Here is a 21,398-nt window from a genome sequence, read left to right as displayed (position 1 = left end):
TGTCTATTGCACAAAGAGCTTCAGTTTAGGGAGAGTAGGGTATGAGCACATGACACCTGCTAGGATCCTTTAGCAGAAATGCCAAGAGGGAAAACCAAGGGAGCAGGAGGATTTGGGGTAACCTGTTACGAGCAGGCACTGTGCTGAGGTCTGTCATGACATGCTCTGATGAAGACCCCGAGACCTAGGAGGTTAAATGGTATCCTTAAAGTTACACAGCCAGCCAGACCAAGCCACTGTGTCTGACCACCAGCCTTCTTGCAACCTCCCAGGGGGAGCCCTGCCTATCATCATTGCTCTGCCTCTTCCTTCTTTCCCCCTTGCCTGAGTCCTGGCCTCCATCTGGGGTTGCCTACTTGTTCTCCATTCTGTGGGCTTTCAAGAGCATGAGTTTGAATGCTGATTCCTCCTCCTTTCTATTAAACATTTTAGTGTTTCCAGTGTTACAGATTTCCACACCCTCAGTCACCTACCTAAACATGGATGTGGTCCCAGCTGTCAACTGTGGCACCTCGTTAGCCCTGCCTGTCCCCAGTGCCCCTTTCTTGGCTGCATGTGCTCAGCACCGTGGAGTAGGTATAGTCCCTGGAGCCAAACAGTCTTTTGTCTCTGGATTTTCCTTCTTGCTGCTTTCTCTCTATCTCTGCCTGACATATTGATCCCCTGTTGGATCTCTCCTCGAAAGCCCCACTGGGTCCTCGCTGTCCTGCTGAATTATTGCCTGTTTACCCCTGGGACATGCTGACCAGGGGACTTTGCTGTACTCCCTGTTATGGGTGTGGTGTCTAGCACCCTGCCCGGCATACCAGAGACTCCGGTATAGTTTGTGGAAAACACAAATGGAGTGCCAGGGACAGGGTCCCAAGCAGCCAGCTCCAGTCTTTATTCTGGGGGCATTGGCATCTATTCTACTTGCACCCCCTCTCATGTCCTCCTTCCATGTGGTCACAGGGACCTGCCAATACTTTTCTAACTTCTTATCTCAGTTGGAGGATGATTGATTTACATAAAACAAGTGTAATTAATGGTGTACTCCTTGAAGATGTAGAAAATAGATAAAGAAAGCTATGGAGATAGCAAAGGCCCTGGCCCACAGAAGACATGTGAGGCTATTCTTCCAGGTCTTTCTTGGTGCCTTGGAGTATAGAGCTGGGTTGCAGCTCATGAAGGCTCTGGAGCCACCTTCTGAGGGTTGCTGCTCCTGTCCATACAGGTGCTTGAACTGTCCAGAGCTGCGTGTGTTCACAGCCTGGCTCCAAGCTCCTGCTTTAAGGCTCTGCACATGGGCAGTCAAGTGCTAGGACCTCAACTGTGCAGCATAATACAGCTTGTCTTGTGAGTAGTTGTAGGCTTTGTCAACCGGGGACATATCCACTTCTTGGTACTTGTCTCTCTTATAGAGTCTAAGCCACTGTTGGCTATAAACTTGAAGAGACAGGTCTATTTTTTTTTTTTTTCGGTACCAAAGATGGAACCCAAGGGGCATTCTAACTCTGAACTGCACTCCCAGTCCTATTTTGTAGTCTTAATTTTTTTGAAACAGGGTCTCACTGAGTTGCAAAGGGCTTCACTGAGTACCTGAGGCTGTCCTCGAACCGTGATTCTTCTGTCTCGGTCTCCCGAATGCTGGGATTACAAGTGTGCACCACCATGCTCAGCTGAAAAAGGTCTTTTAATGGTGGTAAAACAGGCCCTCTGAAACAAATTTGCATATATTTGGATGGTCAATATTCTATCTCTCTATCTCCCAAGTTCAAAAGTCTGAGCAATTAGAAGTCAAGCTACTCCAATGTTCTAACCTCTCTCTAGCCTTTTGATCTCCACCGGCTAGCTAAAGCTCTCTGGGTCTCAGTTCACCACCTGTATTGCATTGTTTTACCACCTCTCAGGGAAGTCTTAGGGATTGAACACATTAATGTATGAGAAGCTTTTGGCACTGTGCTGTGTAGGACTAATTCTACTGACTTAGTCTCTGCTAATGAAGACATGTTGATTATCTACACAGATTTCCCGTAAAGGAATCTGTTTAGTTGGGGCCCATATTCTTTTCTAAATAGCACTACAGACTGATATTTTCTATTTCAAAAATAGTATATTTGGCCAGGCGTGGTGGCACATGCTTGTAATCCCCACTCTTGGGAGGCGTAGACAGGAGGATTGTGCAGGTTCGAAGCCAGCCTCGCTGGCATAAGAGATCCTGTTTCCAAATAAAAATATAAAATAGGTCTGGGAGTGTAGCCCAGAGGTAGAAGGGCTTCCAGGATGCCCAGTACCACCAAAATATAGTTTATTTGTTTTTTTTTTTGTGTGTGTGTGTGTGGTACTGGGCTTCCTAGAAGCCCGTCTACCTCTGGGCTATACTCCCAGACCTATTTTATATGTTTTATTTAGAAACAGGGTCTCTTAAGCCAGCGTGGCTGGTTTCAAACCTGCGCTATCCTCCTGTCTTTGCCTCCCAAGCGTGGAGATTACAAGCGTGCACCACTACGCCCGGCGCTATATTTGTATTTTTTAAATAATACAAAATACTGGTAATCAAAAGGAAAAAAAGTCATTTGTAATTGCTAAGCCAACTGTGAACATCTTGGTACATGTCCTCATAGCATGTGTGTGTGCAGATTAGTGGTTTAAAACAAAAAGTCATAAATTGTTGTCTGTCATATACTGTAACAGACTATATGCATGTTCATGCAGTCTCTGGCTTAGTTTGGGGTGGCTGTTTGGAATTATGTTGTATCATTGTAGCTCCCTCTGCCCAGCTGCTGGAGGTCAAATTGCTTGGTTTCCAACTGTAGGTACCCTTTCATGTATATTGATGTATATTGCATTCCAAGCCACTAAGGGCTTGAGATTGTTAATGAGTGTCATTGGGTTACTTTCTGTTCTTCAAAATCTTTTCATTCCAGCAAAGTGGTAAGACTAAGGCATCTGCTGTACTGACCTGATTACAACAGGCATTGACACATCTCTAAAAGGCAGGGTATTATCTATGTATGGGGTAACTCCCCCAAGGTGGTAGGAAAGTAGTGCATGCCAGGGCCCTAGGCAGACAGGACCCTTGGCATGTGCCCTGAAGGGAGGGAGCTTAGGCTGGAAGAGCCTAGGGAATTGAACCAGTGAACTGCTGAGTTTGCTCCAGACCTGGAATCCTCCATCTGGAAAACAGCTTGGAGTTGAGATTAGTCCTTAGACACAGACACAAGTATTTCTGGGTGACTAACCAATCTTTGTGAGGTCTCTGGCTCCTTTTTACTAGGTAGACTCAGAAGAAGACAGGTGTGGGAAGATATCACTAAAAAGTTGGTGGAAATTAGAGTTGAACAAACCAATTCTCTTTTGTAAGTCTATTGGGAGAGAAACACGTGAAAATAATGGATATGAGAAGACTATTGGGGCTCAGTATAAAAACCAAAAGAATCAGGTACAGCTTCACTGTGAAGTTCATTGTATTTCTCTTAAGCCTCTAATCTAGATCACCTGCAGTCATAGAATGATGTAAAGTAGAAATTAATTTCATTGACACCATAAACACAAGGCTGACACTAGTTTTGCTTTGTTTTAATATTCTTTAGTAGCCAATCAACCTTGATATAAGCTGGCCCTTGCTGTGGGCTTTTGGAGCACCTCTGGCAGGCGGCAGAGAATGCCCAGGATTTTTGGATCTGAAGATAATGGCTCATATTTGAATTTAGGAAGACTTTCAATTGATTGTCATTGAAGTTTTATTTAGGCACCAGAGAATGATGTTAGCTTAAGCCAAGGTTAGACTGGGCAGCATCTCACAACTTTACAACCCAGGCCAATCCATTTACCTCCCAGGGGCCAGGGAGCTCACCTTCATTGAGATATAGGACAAGGAACTGTCTCAATATCTGTATCTTCTTTGTATTTTATTGGAATTTTTCTGCAACAAGCTTCATCCAGAGAAGTCCTGTGGGTGTCTGCTGTGGGTGGGGTGGTGATCATGAAAATCTGTTCACACCTCTGGGCCACACCAGCTACAAAGCCAGTAGAGAGGAGCTCAGGGCTCTTTGGACACGAATTGAGTGCCTTGCCTCCTTGTCTTGGGGGATGGGGGATAGAAGAAGGAATAATGGTTTGCAGAGAGACCTTCAAGACAAATCCATACGATTTTACTGAGTGTTCTCAGGGAGAAGGGAAAGGTAGGAAGGTGCATCTCCTGGGCCACTACAGAACCATGCAGAGCAGTTCAGAACATCTGATAAGTTACACAGCAGATGGCTATCTTGGTTCAGACTTAGGTGGTCCAGAAAGTGCTTTATTTCTTCAGAATCAACTTAATTTTAAGCAACCCTCAGCAATTGGTACTCAGGTCAGAGGCCCAAGGGTCCCTTCTTAGCCCTCCCACCCTGCCAATGTCTGGTGGTGGGTGCTGAAAACTCTACAGCCAAGGTCCTACTTGCGGCCAGGGTTCTACTTTCTTAATTGAGAGGGGATCTTCTTCCTGTAAACCAAGGACAGATGCTCCAGCTTCAATGCTAGGCTCTCAGGATTTCATCTTTGTCTTAGGGATTTGGGTAATTCTCTTTTAAGTTCCTTCCTTTTCTTAGAGTTTATCTGCCTTCTGTCCTTAACCCCTCAGAACACCCTTTTAAAAAACTTTGCATTATTGTCTCAAAGGACTTGAAAATTTGAACTGGGAAGTGATGTATTTTGAGTGATACATACCCACATCCTCCCTTCCTAGCTCAGCCCTGGGTATAAGAATGTCTCTGCTGGCCAGGAAAAATAGAGCTTCTGTTGGGTTTACATTTTTGAAAGTAAAGAGTAGGGCATATGAGGAAAAAATATAAGTTTATATATCAAAAACTACCCTGCTATTAAAATTTTGTTATGTTCTCCACTTAAAATATGATTCTAGACAGCCTAGAGCTGAGATATGAACTCTATTTTCCCTAAATAGGAGCTTGTGCAGAAGGGCTAGTAATTACTTGGAAATTTCTCCACATATCAGAGTAAACATAGGGCCCCCAATATTTTAGTTACCCAGCTTTTTGAGAACTTACATAAATGTTATTGGCTTCATATTGATGGGAAACACATTTTGAAATCCATTCAGAAAATTCCTATTAATAAAAATATTTATTTCCAGTGGGCACAAAATTAAATCTTCAGTTAAATTGGTCTTAGGACCATTTTCTTACCATATTTTATAAAAAGAGCTATACTTTCTAAAATGAAAAAATTGCTTCCAAGGTGTGCATTTTCTACTTCATTTTGCACATTTCTTTTGTATTTGACTTTGGAGGAGACATGTGGAACCTCAGTATCTGCTTCTGTATTTAGTATGTTGTGACTTGTTGAAATTCATGAAGAAAATTAGTAGCATATAGATATGCTGTTGGGAAAAGAAGGACTTCACAGACCATGTAGAAGGTCTCAGAGACCCTTTAGACTTTTTGGATCATTTTAAAAACTGCTGGTTTAAACAGATAAGTTATCCGAGTGTGTGATGGGTTTTAAAGAAAAAAAATTTCCTATAATTGAGAATGTGAGGAGTCTGGGTTGTCAGTGCATTATGAACATATTATAAAGGGTTTGACTGACTTAGCCTTTATTCCCTTCTGGGTAGTTAAATTTCCAAGGAAAAGCCGGGCATGGTGGCGCACGCTTGTAATCCCTGCGCTTGGGAGGCAGAGACAGAGGATCACGCAGGTTCGAAGCCAGCCACGTGCCCTGGCTTAGGAGACCCTGTTTCCAAATAAAAATGTAAAAATAGGTCTGGGAATGTAGCCCGGAGGTAGAAGGGCTTCCAGGAACCCCAGCACCACCAAAAAAAAAAAAAAAAAAAAAAAAAACAACAACAAAAAAAAAATTTCCAAGGAAAGCCAGGGTTCATTTTTATGTCTCTCCCTAAAAACACAGTCCAGTAACCCTAAATCCAATGGAAATAGTTCTATTTCTGTAATTACAGTAGTTGGGAGGTTGAGACATGAAGATCACAGTTCTAGGACAGCCTTGGCAACCTAGTAGGACCCTGTTTGAAAATAAAAATGGCTAGAAGTATAACTTGGAAATAGAATACTCCTGGATTTAATCTGTAATACCAGAAAAAAAAAAACCCTGTTATTTTTATTTAATCATTTAAATAAAATGATTAAATAAAATTTAATCATTTTAAACGTGCTCTGCAATCATAGGTATGGTATTTTACATGTCCCTTTGATGTTGCTTTCCCTCTTTACAGAAATACAAAGAATATGAAAAAGATGTTGCCATAGAAGAAATCGACGGCCTCCAACTAGTAAAAAAGTTGGCAAAGAACATGGAAGAGATGTTTCACAAGAAGTCCGAGGCGGTGCGGGTAAGTCTTCTGGTTTCTGTGGTGTGTTACCCAAAGACACAAGGATCAGCTTGAGGGATTAGTACTCAAGCTCACCTCTCAAAAACAAAAGTGGACTGTTACACGGGCACTTGTATTTCTTCATTCTGGTTAACCAGGAAAAGCAGTTACTAAGAAAGAGTCCTGCTGCCCTCTGCAAATTTGAAGGGTTCTTGTGCCAGTTTTCTTCTTGTGGTTTTATGTCCTTAGCTGAGGTGCCATTAAATATGTAGCCTCCAACTATGTGATGTGCCTAGAATCATCCTCGGAGGATACACTGTGCTTGCAACTATCAAAAATGTAGGCAGTATCAAAGTGTGGAACTGGACAAGCTCACTGAGAAAAATGAGGTATAGAAGTTGGAAATTTTCTCTGTGTGTGTGTGTGTGTGTGTGTGTGTGTGTGTGTGTGTTACTGCGGATTGAACAGTGAACTCAGGGTCATTCTAACTACAAGATGCACCACCAGCCCTTTTTATTTTTTGTTTTGAAATAGGACTTTACTAAGTTACTAAGAGTCTCCCTAAATTGATGAGACTGTCTTCGAACCTGAAATCCTCCTGTTCCAGGCTCTCAAATATTTCCTTATCTTTATTGGAGCATTATAGTAATTACCATGATTGTACTGACCAGTAAGAGCTCCCTGAAATTTCATAATATCAGCTGAATGAATGAAACTGTAGCACGTATGTGTAGTGTTTTGGACTTCCAAGATGGCTTCCAACTTTATTTCTTGTTGCCAGTCAAACAGATAGAACAGCTAGTATACTTGATTTAGGATATATGAACATCGCAGTAGCCTACATTAACCCCATATTGTCATAGGACTTTGGGATAAAATAGTTATCTTAAGAGTCCTTTATTTGCAGTGTATCACTTGCTTACTTTCAGTTTTAATAATTTTTTCCAGAATCACTTTGTTATAAAAGGCCACTTTCCTGCTGTAGCTTTTTTCACATCCCCCTTTATTTGGTGTTACTGGAGATTGATCCCAGGGGTATCCTACCTCTGAGCTACACCTCCAGGCCTGTTTTTTAATTTTTATTTTGAAACAAGGTCTCACTTGCTTGATGAGAGTCTCACTGCTTGCTGAGCCTGTCCTCGACTTGTTTTCCTCCTATCTCTGCCTCCCAGGTACTGGGATTACAAGTGTCTCACCTTTAATTGACCAAACCAAATTTCCTTGAGTTTACACCTGCCTTAAACCTGCCTAATAAATACACCCTTTGCTTGTCTTTAAAACATTTTTGTACTATTCTGATTCCGGGAAGGAGAGTTCATGTCTTAGTAAGTAAGAGAGTAGAGTTTGAGCTGGTGATAGTGCTTAGCTTGTCATCTAAGAAAGCTTTGATATTGATCTTCAGGCAAATTATTCTTTCTGAATCTTGATTTCCTTGTCTGCAAAATGGGAAGAATTTATACTGGAAATGTGAATGTCAAACAAAGTTATGCATTATTTATTTATTTTTTTTTTTGGTGGTACTGGGCTTCCTGGAAACCCTTCTACCTCTGGGCTACACTCTCAGACCTATTTTATACTTTTTAAAATTTGGAAACAGGGTCTCTTAAAAGAGCTAGCGCAGCTGGCTTCGAACCTTGCGATCCTCCTGTCTCCACCTCCCAAGCGCGGGGATTACAAGCATGCGCCACCATGCCCAGCTATGCGTGATTTGAGCTAGTTAGCACTGACCCTGTACATGAACAGTGCTCAGTGAGTGGGAGTTCCTGAAGAAACTATGATAATTGCTTAAATTGGATGGCACTTTTTGGTGGAAATACTCAAGTGCCTTAGGGGAAAAAAAAAAAACCATCTTCATCTGTTGCAAACAGTGTGCGACAGCTGACCCTGAAAGCTGCATGGTGGGCATGGTGGCCTCTGGAATGTTCTTATGTCACTACCTTTAAGCAAATAGTATTCCTTAGAGATATACCAGTGTGGTAGCCACTCAGATCTCAGAAGCAGAACTCTGAAATAAAAGTAATAGTTAAAAAGCCCTCTGTAATACCACTTTCTGATTAAAAAATGGACCCTTCTCTGATGGAACTATTTTAGAATATGTTGAAAAATATCACGCAGGGAAAAAAAAAAAAGCTTGTATTTGTATTCTTTTTTTTTCTTTTTTTTTAGGTATTGGGGATTGAACCCAGGGGCATTCTACCTCCAAGCTACATCTCCAGCCCTATTTTTATTCTTTATTTTGTTTTTTAATTTTTTTATTGGTGTATTATAATCATACATCATTTATTCTTTATTTTGAAACAAGGTCTCACTAAGTTGTGGAGGGCCTCTCCAAGTAGCTGAGGCTGGCTGCGAGCCTGCAATCCTCCTGTCTCAGCCTCCCAAGTGCTGGGATTACAAGTGTGTGCCACCATGCCTGGCTGAAAAGCTTGTAGTCTTGTGTGGTTTCCCTCTAGCCTCTTTTGTTTGCATTGGGACACATATACTCATGCACATTTTTCTTTATTCCAGATTTGCAATTATAGTGCCTGTTCACTATTTATACCCACTTTCTCATCACTTCTGTCTGCCATTCTAGAGTGAGTGCTCTCTTTTGTTATTGCATTTTGTGAGTTTTCTCAAGTGGCTGCCTAACCTTAATTCTTTAAGTGTATCATTGTTGATACACATCACTGATACCGCTGCTTCTATATATCTGGATATTGTAGTTATTTTGCAAGTTTTGAAAATAAATATTGCTGCAGTGAATTTTCTTGTACCTTTATAATAAATTGGATGACCAAGCATCTATGGTCTATCAGGATTTTGCATGCAGTTATTTATTTTGTCTTTGTAATAGCCCCCCGAGGGAGAGTACTGTTATCATCCCCTTTTTCCAAAAGGAGATGGAGAGGCTGCAGTCAAGAAGCTTCTCATGTCACATGGGGAGAGGTGGGCTCCATGGTCCAGGTCACATGGGGAGAGGTGGGCTCCATGGTCCAGGTCACATGGGGAGAGGTGGGCTCCATGGTCCAGGTCACATGGGGAGAGGTGGGCTCCATGGTCCAGGTCACATGGGGAGAGGTGGGCTCCATGGTCCAGGTCACATGGGGAGAGGTGGGCTCCAGGGTCCATGTTGTTTTCCACCTCTTGGAGCTAAGCATCCCATGGTGCACACCAGTGCCCTTCATGTAAACTCTCAAACCCGCTGGAGAACCAGAGGCTCAGAACTAGTCTTTGAGGTTCTTTGTGCCCATGAAAATATTTCTGTCCAGGTAAGGTTGTGTCAGTTCACAACTCAGCTAGCAGGTGTGGTATGTGAAAACTCATTTTCCTGAATCCTTGCCAAGACTAAAAAACTGTATATATTAAAAACAAATATGTATATATTAATAATAAAAAACCAGCTGGGTATGGTGGTGCACACTTGTAATCCCAGCATTTGGGAGGCTGAGACAGGAGGATCATCATTCTTGTACACCCTCAGTTACTTATTGAGGCCCTTTGCAACTCAGTGAGACCCTGTTTCAAAATAAATAATAAAAAATAGAGGCTAGGAGTGTAGCTCAGAGGTAGAATGCCCCTAGGTCATCCCCAGTACTAGAAAAATAAATAAAAAGCCTACTGTAATTACTATTTTCTGTTTATAAAATGAACTCATTTTATAGTACTTTAGAATATATTGAAAAATATCAAGCAGGGGGAAAATACCCCTAAAATTCCTACCACCTACAGCCAGAGTATTATGGCTGTATTCTTATATATACATTTCCTTTCAGCCTCCTTGCACATAGGTGTATATGTGTGTATATACGTATACTAGTAGTGACATTGTCAATTTGAGAGGGAAAATATTATTTTAACTTGGTATTTCTTTGTGAGTCACAGAATTAAAAACAGAAATAAATATCTTTCAATTATCACTCTGAGTTTGGGGGGCTTGGGGTGGGTATGCAGCATGCTGCTGTGATATAGAGGCCCAGTGGGCCCACAGTGGGTGAGACATGGGCTGTATTCCAAAGGTCAGTTCTGCCCCAAGGTAGGAGGCCAGGGAGGAGAAGCTGAGTAGCTCTGTGGAGCACTTTTTCCTCACTGACCCTCCTAAAGGTGTGAGGAAGAGCCAGTGGCCTGTGTGCTTATAAATTGGTCAAGTTCATGATGCATAATACCCTGTGCCAATAGGACATCTCGTTTAATTCTAGCTTCAGCCCTAGGAGCTGTTATCATGTTCTAGGGATGAGCAAATAGGTGTGGCAGGATGGAGCCACTTGCTTGGGTCACAGGAGCAGGGCGCAGGGAGTTTCTTTTAGCACCCTGGCAGTAATATTGCAGTGTCCCCATGTGTATCTGTGCACAGTGCCTGGCAAATAGAAAATGTGCACTGCACATTGGCCATTACTTCTGGTTAAAGGTTTTTCATCCAGTGTGCAGTTAATAGTGAAGGAGTCTTCACTATTATATAGGTAGCACCTGGGAACAGGAACCAGGCTCAGCTTCTTTGTATTGCTTAATTTTGGAACCTTTTTGCTTTAAATTAGCAAAGTTTGAGGAAAAAAAAAAGACTTTGATATGGTTGGTGTGGTTCCTTTGAGAAGAAAAAAGAAATTGCTCTGTTTGAATTGAAATGTTCCCAGAATAAAAGGCAGCCCAGAGTCTTTGAAGTGCATATTTTATGTATCTTAAAATAAATGCGCAGGCCCCGTGTAAGCTCATTTGATGCTCTTACATCTTGGGGAGCCCATCCAGTGCTGTGTGTCTGTACATCAAGTTGAGATGGCCCTGATTCCCACTGCGAGCCAAGAAGCTCTCCTGGCCAGAGCCAGGAACCAAACAGCATTTGGAATGAACTGCTGGTTTGTGTGGAGGTCAGGGGAGCAGTGACTGTGATTCTTTCATGGTATATGACATCTCACTTCTACAGCAGGACAGGTTGCTGCATATCCTTGGGATTTGTGAGTATATAAAGAGCCAAGGTTTCAAATCCCCAATCCAAGCTCACCCAGTGTTTCCCAACAGAGTTATTATTTGGGGTGCTGCATTAGAACACACTGTTGTGACTGGGGTGTGTTCCCGTCCCATGCCACCCACTGAGTATCCAGAAGCCTAAGAACAGGACAGATTATACAGTTGGCTCTGTGCCTGCAATGCGCCACTCCTAGAAGTCTTCCATTCCCGAGCCTCCACCTCCATTCCCAGAGATTCCAGTCAGATCAGAGGTTTGGGCCTTCACGCGTGCCGTCCGGGTCACGTGCCCATTGGTCTTGCTTAGCTCACCCGTGTCATTCAAGAAGGCTTACATGAAAAACCAGGCCCACAAACAATACCAATGATTAACATTTCCATCAATGTGGATAAAACACCTGGGAGACTTGCAATAGCAATTTAGGAAACTGTAATCACACCACCTTTATTTGTGAAGGGAGGTTCAGCTAATGTTGGGGGAAAATGGAGGACTGCAATCGCCCAGGGCCTTAATGCAGCCTGTCATCTCTCCGCTGTTAAACAACGTTGATCTTTTTCTCTGTCTCTCCTGGAGTGATTTCATCCTTTCCCCTCCACCACTTTTCCTAGTGATTAGTTGAATCAGAGTGATTTTATCATGCTCATCCCCTATTTGAATTACTCTCTGCTCTGCAATTATCCTATCAGAGAAAGTCCTATTTTCTCCCCGTCAGATGTCTGAGGTGAATGTGAAACCTAAAGTGGCCTGCCCATTACATAACCTCTGTCATCGGGTTGGTAATGGACTACATGGAACTTTTTTTTTTTTTTTTTTTTTTCGGGCCAGCAAATTATGAATAACCTTAGCTTCTATAATTGCCATTAACATAATGGTGCCATCTTATGGCAGGATTTCTTAACTGTATTTTCTAGCACTTTCTAATGCGGTGGGTGGTTTAAATACTTTTTTTCAAATCCATTCAGAGGCCAGGTCTAGGTCATTTGATACACCAGTGCTGCTGCTGCTTTCACACATAGCAGCTGTGCCCAAGGCGCCATCTCCAGCTTCTTTATCCAGATGTATTTATGCCACCCAGCCTTCCAACACTATTGCTGAAAGCTTATCACATTTGAAGGCCCTTTGAACGGACACAAAATTGAATCAACTTGCTTTTAGCTCATTAACATTGCAAGGGAGCGATTTCACATGCTACATGTGCTCTCTGGGTGGCGCAGTGGTGGATGGCCATTGGCCCTTCCTAAGTGACAGACACTCGAGATGCTTCTCTGTGACACAGGCCAGAGCCCATCTGGGATATGGACCAAAGCCAAACTTGACAGAACTCCCCTTTCTCCTGAGTTGCCAATGTTGAGAAACGTACCCTGTTTTGAGGGGAGCAAGAGGCAGTGGATGTGAGTTGAGTGTGGCCTTGGATATATGGACTGGCTGCCCCCAGCCTTTTTTTATCTTTAAACCAGACCCTCCACTAGGAGCAGCACAGCAGGTGCAGGCAAATACAGTTGGAGGAAAATCTGTAGGAAGAAATTTGAAATAACCATGGACATCTCTGGATAATGGGGATATACTTTTAGTATAGATTCCGGCCAGGGCAAGACTGGGACCCTGTGATCTTGTTGTGGTCTAAATAATGGACAGGAGCTACACAGACTGAGAAGAGTAGTCACATTGGGAAATGAAAGAAGAAGGAGGACTTTGGAGAATTTTTAATTCCATATGAGTATTCTCCAGGATGATTTCCTAAAAGATGATTCTTTAGAGTGGGTTTTGCCTTTGGCTATGTGGAGCTGGGGGTGGGGTACCATGTCATCACCCAGATTTGAACAGACCTAGGACAGACAGCCTCTTCCTATCCTCCTGGAGGTGCCTGGTTTCAGCACCAGGCATGGATACACATGGTCTTAAATGCTGGGCTACACCGATCTCAGATCTTTACCTTTTGAGACATGTCTCAGGGAGAGAGAGGGGCATGACAAAGAGGATTATAAGATAGTGTCTGTTTTAGAAGCATATCAAATACAACTTTAAGAATTTTATTTAATATTCAAGCTTTTTTGTGGTACTGGGGTCCCTGGAAACCCTTATACCTTTGGGCTATACTCCCAGACCTATTTTTATACTTTTAAATTTGGAAACAGGGTCTCTTAAGCCAGCGCGGCTGACTTCGAACCTGCGCGATCCTCCTGTCTCTGCCTCCCAAGCGTGGGAATTACAAGAGTGTGCCAACACGCCCGGCCCAATATTCAAGCTTTTTTTTTTTAACTCCCCAAAACAATTGAATAGAAGTGTCTGAATGAACCCAAATGGGGGCTGGACAGTGATATAAAAAGCAAGTTGTAGGTAAACTCTCTACATGATGAGTTCATTGTTTTCAAAACTTAGATAAGATATTTAATAATTTCAGAAGCACTTGGAGCTCATACCTGTAAATAAACATAGTCCTGTTTTGCTTATTTTCTGATTTACACTGATAAAATGATAAATCAAGCCCTTGAAAAAGAGTGTTTTGCTTAAAAAAAAAAAAAAAACCTCTTCCTTCTTGGGAAGAGCTAAAAGAGACTAGATTTTGCATTAAGTTTTTCGCTTTCCTGTAGCTCCCTGCTGCTCGTTGCGGAACTGATTCCCATTATAGCTGTACCACGAAAAGTAATTGCTGTTGTACAGTAATTCAATTTCAGTGCATTCACGCGTCACTTCACCGATAGGGGCTTATCTGGAGAAACCTGGGACTTGAAAGCTTTTTATCAAGAAATTCCACATGCAGCGAGACATTTTTTCTAGGGTAACGAATATCAGTATTTGCATTTAATAAACATTTACCTTCTCAGGAAAGTGGATATTCTTCCCTTGCAGAAGAGATTTCCGCCAATCTTCCAAAAACCTAGCAGGTACTATTAAAATAACTTCTTTTGCTTTTTTTTTTTTTTAACCCCGGTATGTGTCTACATGTGTATGACTATAAAAACACATCTGTCTTCCTATGTAAACATGTACACTGAGGCATGAAAAACAAGATGCACCAAAGAAGAGCAGACTCTACCAAAACAAGAAACTCTGGGAGGAATTAATCACTATGGGGCTGGATCAATACTTCACTTTCGAAACTCATCAGACTGTAGACACACACAGTAGACTCTCAAAAGGCTATTCATTCAGTTGGAAATGAAATTAATAATTTTGTTTATAAATTAAGAAAAGATTTATTCATTCGTGGTTTCAGGTGTTATAAGTAATCTAAAGATGATTTAAAGCACATAGGAGGATGTGAATGGGTTATATGCAGACACAATGCCATTCTACAGAGGGGAATTGAGCATCTGCAGAGTTTGGCAAACAAAGGGGGCTCTGGAACCAATTTCCTACTATTCCCGAGAGACAATAGTTTCAAACTCATCCTAAGAATTCATAAGAAAATTTAAAGAAAAAACTTCAAACCATAAGAAACTTATAAACTAGCATCAATCTGTATTTTCCAATTTTGAGGAGGTTAGCAAACCATCCTTAGTTAATAATAAGGACAGAACATGAAACTGCCTGGTCATTGTGAGATTTACCCCAAATTGGCCTGGGGTTTCCTCTCCTCTAACATACTTCAGAGACCCTCCCTCAGAGCCCAGAGCCAGCCAGCCACACACACACACACACACACACACACACACACACACACACACGCACGCACACACACTTTCTCTGTCTCTCTCTTTCTCTCTCTCTCCCCCTCCCTTCTTCTCTCCTTTCTTCCCTCCCTCCCTGACCTTTCTCCTCCAGGAAGGGAAAGAGCACAGGATGTGAGCATGTGCCGTTTACATTGTCCAATCTTGCTGGTAGTTTTCTACCAGCCTCATATATTTGAAGTTGGGTTAGCTCTGTGCAGTGTGTAGAAAAGCTTGCCTCCTGATTCTGCGGATGTTGGCCGAACAGGGGATTCTTTGTGGGTAGGTTCACTATGTCAAACACTTTCTGACTTGTACTCATCTGACCCATTCCCAAATAATAGGATTAAAAGTTATCCATTTTCAGTTTCATAGAAGAGTTAGTTTTGTGTTTTCTATGCTTTACATAAGAAGATAACCACTTTTAATACTTTTGTTTTTTGATTATACAAGTAATAAATTTTCATTGTCAAAGGCAATATAGTGTGCAGAAAATGATAAAGTAACAATCACAAGTACCAAGAGGTATTAAAAGGCACCTAACATCTTTCAATACCTTTCGTTTTAAATGTTTTAGTTTCTATCTACATTATTTTTCTTCTTGTGCATATATATACATATGTGTGTTTATATAAACATCTGAAAGATTAGATTGCTTTTTCTTGTCACAAGCATTTAATTTAATTTTTTGCTTGTGGATGTTTTTTCACATTGATGAATATAGATTTCTGTCATTTCTCATGGCTGTGCAATGGTCCGCTTTCTGGGTGTTCCAGTCATGCAGTTCTCTTAGTCTATATTGGTGCCATTTGCAGGTGTTTTATTCTTATAAGCAGTAATATGAATTCCCTTGTAGAGAGACTTTTATCCATGTACCTGATGCAGATTACAAGGCCTCTGGTCTCTATTTCCAGGCTCTCTGGTGTCTGCCTGTGCCTGTGCCTGCATGGTTAACGAAGCACTACTTCTTTATCTTCCTTGGGAACATTTTAGGCTTTTGTCCTTTGCCAATCCTAAAGGCACCTGTAGTATCTCATTAAAGCACTCCGCGGGAGAGCTTAGGCCTAAGCAAACAAGGCTTAGGTTAGCTCAAGGGTGAGCCCATGGGCACCAGACACTCTGGTGGACATGCCTGCTGGGGGCTCCCCTCCTTGGAGTGCATTATAGCAATGGCCCTGGGAAACATATTGATTAGCACCCAGCTCCCCAGGTATAAAGTGTTGGATGTGGGGTCTGAGAGACTCAGCCACTTAGTTCCTAGGGACTTTGGTACCTGAGGTGTTTGGACACCCCCTTCTGTGAGAGAACGTCCCTACCTCCAGGAGGTGAGCTTGCTGCAGCTCCCTCACTGGGCAGGGCTGGTCCCCAGGTGCTCTTGTCTGGGAACACCAGCTGTGCCCCAGGTCACTTTGGTCCACTTTCCCAAAAGGGACCATGTGGTCTTTCAACATATGGATTGATCGTTCTTTTTTCCTCACTTTAATAAACTACTTGTTAATATTCTTTCCTCTTGTTTAGACTGTTCTATGCCTTCATTCCAGAACCAGTGCTGTCAGGGTCTGAACTTAATAGATAAGTGCTCACTGCACCTTTGTTGACTGACACATAGACCTCTGTCTTGGAGTCAGGATAACATGAAGTCAGGGTCATAGGCAGTGTACTTTTTACCCTTGGCCAGAGAATTCCTAAGTGATGAAGGGGAAGAGAGAATTGTTTGAACCAAATTGCTGAGAAACTGTGGGCTGCCTGGGCTTTCTAAAACCCTCCACTAGCTGCTCCAAGTAAATGCCACCCAGGCCAGTCTGTGTCCTGCTTGGACTGTAGTGGCCATCTTCATCCTGTCCCTCCCCAGGAGGGCCTCCCCTAGAAGCAGGTGAATGGAGGAGTTGAAATGGGCAGAAATCAGCCAGCTGCTCAGAGATTCCTGATTTCTATATGGAATTACCAATTTCTATAGAAGTTACTGATTTCTATAGGATTACTGATTTCAGTAGGGGTTTATTGATTTCTATAGGGGTTACCAATTTCTATAAAGGTTACTAATTTTTCTCACAGTAATTAAATACAGATTTCTTTCTTAGTTTCCTCTGTCCCTTCCTCTTTCTTCTCTCTTTTTTAAATAATGGGAAGTTATGAAAAAAATTTTTTTCTGGTACTGGGAATTGAACCTAAGAGCAGTCTGCCTCCTAGTTACAAGCCCAGCCCTGTTTGTTTGTTTATCCATTTATTCGTTTTAGTGCTGGTGATGGAACTCAGAGCATTCTACCTCCAAGTTACACCCCCATACCTTTTTATTTATTTATTTTTTTAAGCAGAATCAGCTGGGTGTGGTAGTGCAAGCACGCTTGTAATCCCAGCATTTGGGAGGCTGAAACAAGAGGATCGCAGTTCGCAGACAGCCTCATATCACTTAGTGAGGTCCTTTGCAACTCAGTGAGACCCTGTTTCAAAATAAATAATAAAGAGTAGGGCTGGGGGTGTACCTTGGAGGTTGAATGCCCCTGGGTTCCATCCCTGGTACCGCAAAACAAAAAACAAAAAACAGGGTCTTGCTGGGTTACTAAGAGTTTTGCTAAGTTGCTGAGGCTAGTCTCAAACCTGTGATCCTCCTATTTCAGCCTCCCAAGTGCTGGGATTATAGCATGTGCCCCATGCCCAGCTAGCTCTATTTTATTTTATATTATGAAACAAGGTCTCACTATGTTGTTGAAGCTGGCTTTGAAACTGTGATCCTCCTGTCTCAGCCTACCAAGCACTGGGATTACAGGCATGTGCCACTATGTCCAGGTATGTAAAACATTTTTTAATATTGTATTTCTACAAATGATGAATATTTTAGATCAGAGGTGGAGAAGGAAGGCTTTATTCACAGAGGGGTTCAGAAGAGGGAGTGTGCCTTGGGTAGGTTTGTTCTGCAGGGAGCCTCTGGGCATCCCTGGTGTTCCTACCCATGTGGCTGGTATCTCTCTCTGACCCTCATTTGTCGGCTGGATGCTGGAGGTAGAGCATGCACCTATAGGCTTGCCAGATGTATCTCTCCAGGCAGCAGGCAGCTTACTACTCACAAGAAATGGAATAAGCTGACATTCTGAGCAAGTTCAAAATGGTTTTCATCAATTTGGGAGTGACCACTTGCTAGGATGTCACAAAGAAGAGTTTTGGAGCCGTATTTCAAGTACAATTCAAACTGGATTCACTGTCTAGGGGTGGTACTGTCTCCGTTGTAGAATGGCTGGGCCAGAGTACCCTTCTGAAGCCCTTATCCAGGTCCTTGTCCACCCCTGCCCCCATCCTGCTTACTTTATTTATAAAATTTGAAATTTGCATATACTCTGCCTCATTGTTTACTGTGGGACTCTCTGCTAGAACCCTGGTGTCACAAGTGAGATCCCGACAGCTGTGTCAACTTCATATCCCCAGGACCCAGGCAGGTGCTCAGTGGGTATCTGTAAATGAATAAACTTGCCACACTGATCATGACCATGTCAGGGTTGTGAGCTTCCCATGCTGGGCAAGACATTCTGATCTCAGGACGCAGGGCTGCTCCCCTATAACTGGATGAGCCATTTCTCCTCAGAATCACATGTGGATGGAGCTTGGACTGGGCGTCTGTTGTGTAATAAAAAAAGAAAAAAGTTCTTTTGGCTTTCAAAGTGAAATATCATATAAAATCATATCCCCCACTTCCATTGCCCATTTTTCCACCTATAAAATGCTGTTGTGAAGGATTCCCAATGGCTTTGATCAAGACCAAGTGGACCCAGCAGCCTGAAAAATCGAGGCTCAGGGCAATGGAGCCCATGTGAAATTACAGCACTAGTTCCTGCCATTAGCCTGAGTAGTAATTACAGCCCATCAGGAAGCCTGTTTGGAGACCAATCCAAACCTGCCCCGCTCTCTGACTGCCTGGCTGTGGTCGCTTGGAGAGCCAGGTGCTGGCCTTACAGGTGGACTGGGGGTGGGTTGGGGGCATTGCAGTGGGGCTCTGCCAAGGTGTTTGTTTTGGTCCCGATCTTCATAGTATTTTGTTAATGTTTCAACACACAGGGCCCCGTAGAAAATTATGCTGCTTAATTTATCATCAAGCAAGGTGAAAGAAATCTTAAAAAGGTTTGTGGGTGGGAGGAAATGATGGTAACTCATGGAAGTATCACCATCAACAGAGCTAAATGACAGAAGGAAGCCACAATAGCAACAATGATATTAAAAGACCACTGGCTGTAATTGTGTAAATTATTAGCAACTAACCAACAGTTTTTAGAGACACATTGAATGTGTATTTAATGTATGTAACTGGGGATAAATGGGCGGCATGTACCATAGCTTCTTGGTCTTTCCTTAGTTTCTCATAGAGATGAGGAGCAGCTAGGCCTGAAAACACAGTAAAATTATTTATGTTTTCTAAATTAGGTTATGAGGAGAAAATGAAAAGGTAGTTAGGAATACATTGGTGTTTCATTTATACTGCATTCAGCAGAGAGCTGACAGCCTTCGAGAGTAATCAGAGTCTTTGTTAAAAATCAGCTGGGATGTCATTTATTGCACATCCCAGCCTGCTCGCTGCTTGAATAGACAACACATAATGCTTTGTACTATCGGGGACAAATGTGCATCCCCCCACCCTACTCTTGTGCTTTTTAATTGATTTTTGTGTGTGTTATTTGGGGAGGAGAATCAGATCCTGGATCATATTCTTAGAACACCTCCCTCCCTGCTCTCAGAGGTTCTGAAGCATTTAACCTGGGTGGTTTGAAAGCAATAGCCCTAGGACCCTCCAGCGCCTGCAGGTGGACATCAGAAAGCAGGTTCCATATCTTGCCCATGTCAGGAGTTGTGGCCATCTTCACATATACCAATGAGGAACAATGTTCTTAGCTCAAGCAGATGTCTCTGTACAGACTTTGGGGTGGGCAAATATACTGGCTCCCAAGAAGCTAGTGGATGGGAAGCATCTGAGGCGGGGGCGCGTGAAACTCACAGGGAGTCGGCCTCTGGCGCCAGATGTGGTAGAGATGGTTTATAGGAAGAATGTCCAGCTTCCACTTGGCAAAAATAAATATAGCACAGAGTCTGTGGCCATCATCTTAGAAGCCGTGTGGGAGGGAGAGGGTATACACACATGCATGTGATGGTGGGGGCAGGAGCTCACTCTCCAAAGAACTGCTTCAGTGGAGATTGGGAAATGAAGAAGCATAACCAGACCATAATTGTAGAGATGTGGCTCCCATGCCAGTCCTGCTCAGTCATTCTCTTTTCTTTCTTTCTGTTTTTGTAGCACTAGTGAGAACCTAGAAGGATTCTACCTCCAAGCTATACCCCAGTCCCCTTTTTAAAAATGTTTATTTTTTGTTTTGAAGCAGGGTCTTGCTAGGTTACTGTAAGTCCTGCTAAGTTGCTGGGGCTATCCTTGAAGCTGTAATCCTCCTGTCTTGGCCTCTCAAATACTGGGATTGTAGGCATGCACCACTATACCCAGCTCAAAGAGGCATTTGAGATGGATTGTCCTCTTGGCCAGGCAGGGGACACAGGCAAAGTGGGACTCAGCATGCAAGGTGGAAATCAACAACTACCACCCTGCAGAGAGGAGCAGCAAGTACGTGGGAGGGAGATCGCCTGGCATCTGGACCTGGCACATGAGTGTGCAGGCCCACCCCTCTCACACAGCTTTTACGGTGATGACCTGGCATCTGGACCTGGCACATGAGTGTGCAGGCCCACCCCTCACACACAGCTTTTACGGTGATGACCTGGCATCTGGACCTGTCACATGAGTGTGCAGGCCCACCCCTCTCACACAGCTTTTACGGTGATGGCCACGGACTCTGTTCTAGATTTATTTTTGCCAAGTGAAAGCTGGAGAGTCTTCTCTAAAAGCCATCTCAACCACATCTTGCCCCAGAGGCCAACTCTGCTAGTTTGCGGAGGTTGGTCTCAAACTTGTGATCTTCCTTTCTCAGCCTCCTAAGTACTGGGATTACAGATGTGCACCACCACACCTGGCCAGAGTTGTATTTTTACTTGGTCTGCACGGTCTTTAAAAGGACAAAATGAATCGTGCATAAAACCATGAAGGAAGTGATATAAAAACACCCAAATTTAAAGCTCATGGAATGGAGAGGTGGCTGTCCAGAGTCACCATGCGTACACTGCAACAGTCAGCAGACAGTAGTCAGCATGTGGAGTCCATGCAGCTTCCCAGGCATTTATGTTGCTGCTTCAGCCCCAGAGAACATTGAATTTGTTGCCCCTGCGTCGGTCAGATCAGGGCCACAGTCTTCTGAGGGAACACAGAAGAGTCTTGGAATGGATGAAGTTTAAAGCTCTTAGGAAAGATACTTAGAGATTTCATAATTCTCCTAAGGAAAGGTAAGCTGGGGACATTGTCATTGTTATCTTTATAGTCATTCTAGACATGAACAACAGCATCTTCAGGTCACTGAATGCTTCTCATTAGCCAACCCACCATGGTATGTTCTCCATATATTGCCTCATTTAAAGAATATAA

At 42.9% G+C, this 21,398-nt stretch overlaps 1 protein-coding gene across 1 annotated transcript in view; it reads left to right on the top strand.

The window, feature by feature from the left end:
• Positions 1–21,398, top strand: part of CACNA2D3 (calcium voltage-gated channel auxiliary subunit alpha2delta 3) — a gene marked incomplete at both ends in the record, with an annotated part of 933,053 nt that overhangs the window by 220,096 nt on the left and 691,559 nt on the right. The window contains one exon of the mRNA XM_080715370.1: positions 6,209–6,325. Within this exon, the coding sequence (XP_080571496.1) occupies positions 6,209–6,325 (117 nt within the window). The remainder of the gene's footprint in view (positions 1–6,208; positions 6,326–21,398) is intronic.

Source organism: Muscardinus avellanarius (assembly GCF_963383645.1).
Source record: "Muscardinus avellanarius genome assembly, chromosome: 18".
NCBI lineage: Eukaryota > Metazoa > Chordata > Mammalia > Rodentia > Gliridae > Muscardinus > Muscardinus avellanarius.
Note: the sequence above shows the minus strand (reverse complement) of the source record. Positions and strands in the feature narration are given on the sequence as shown.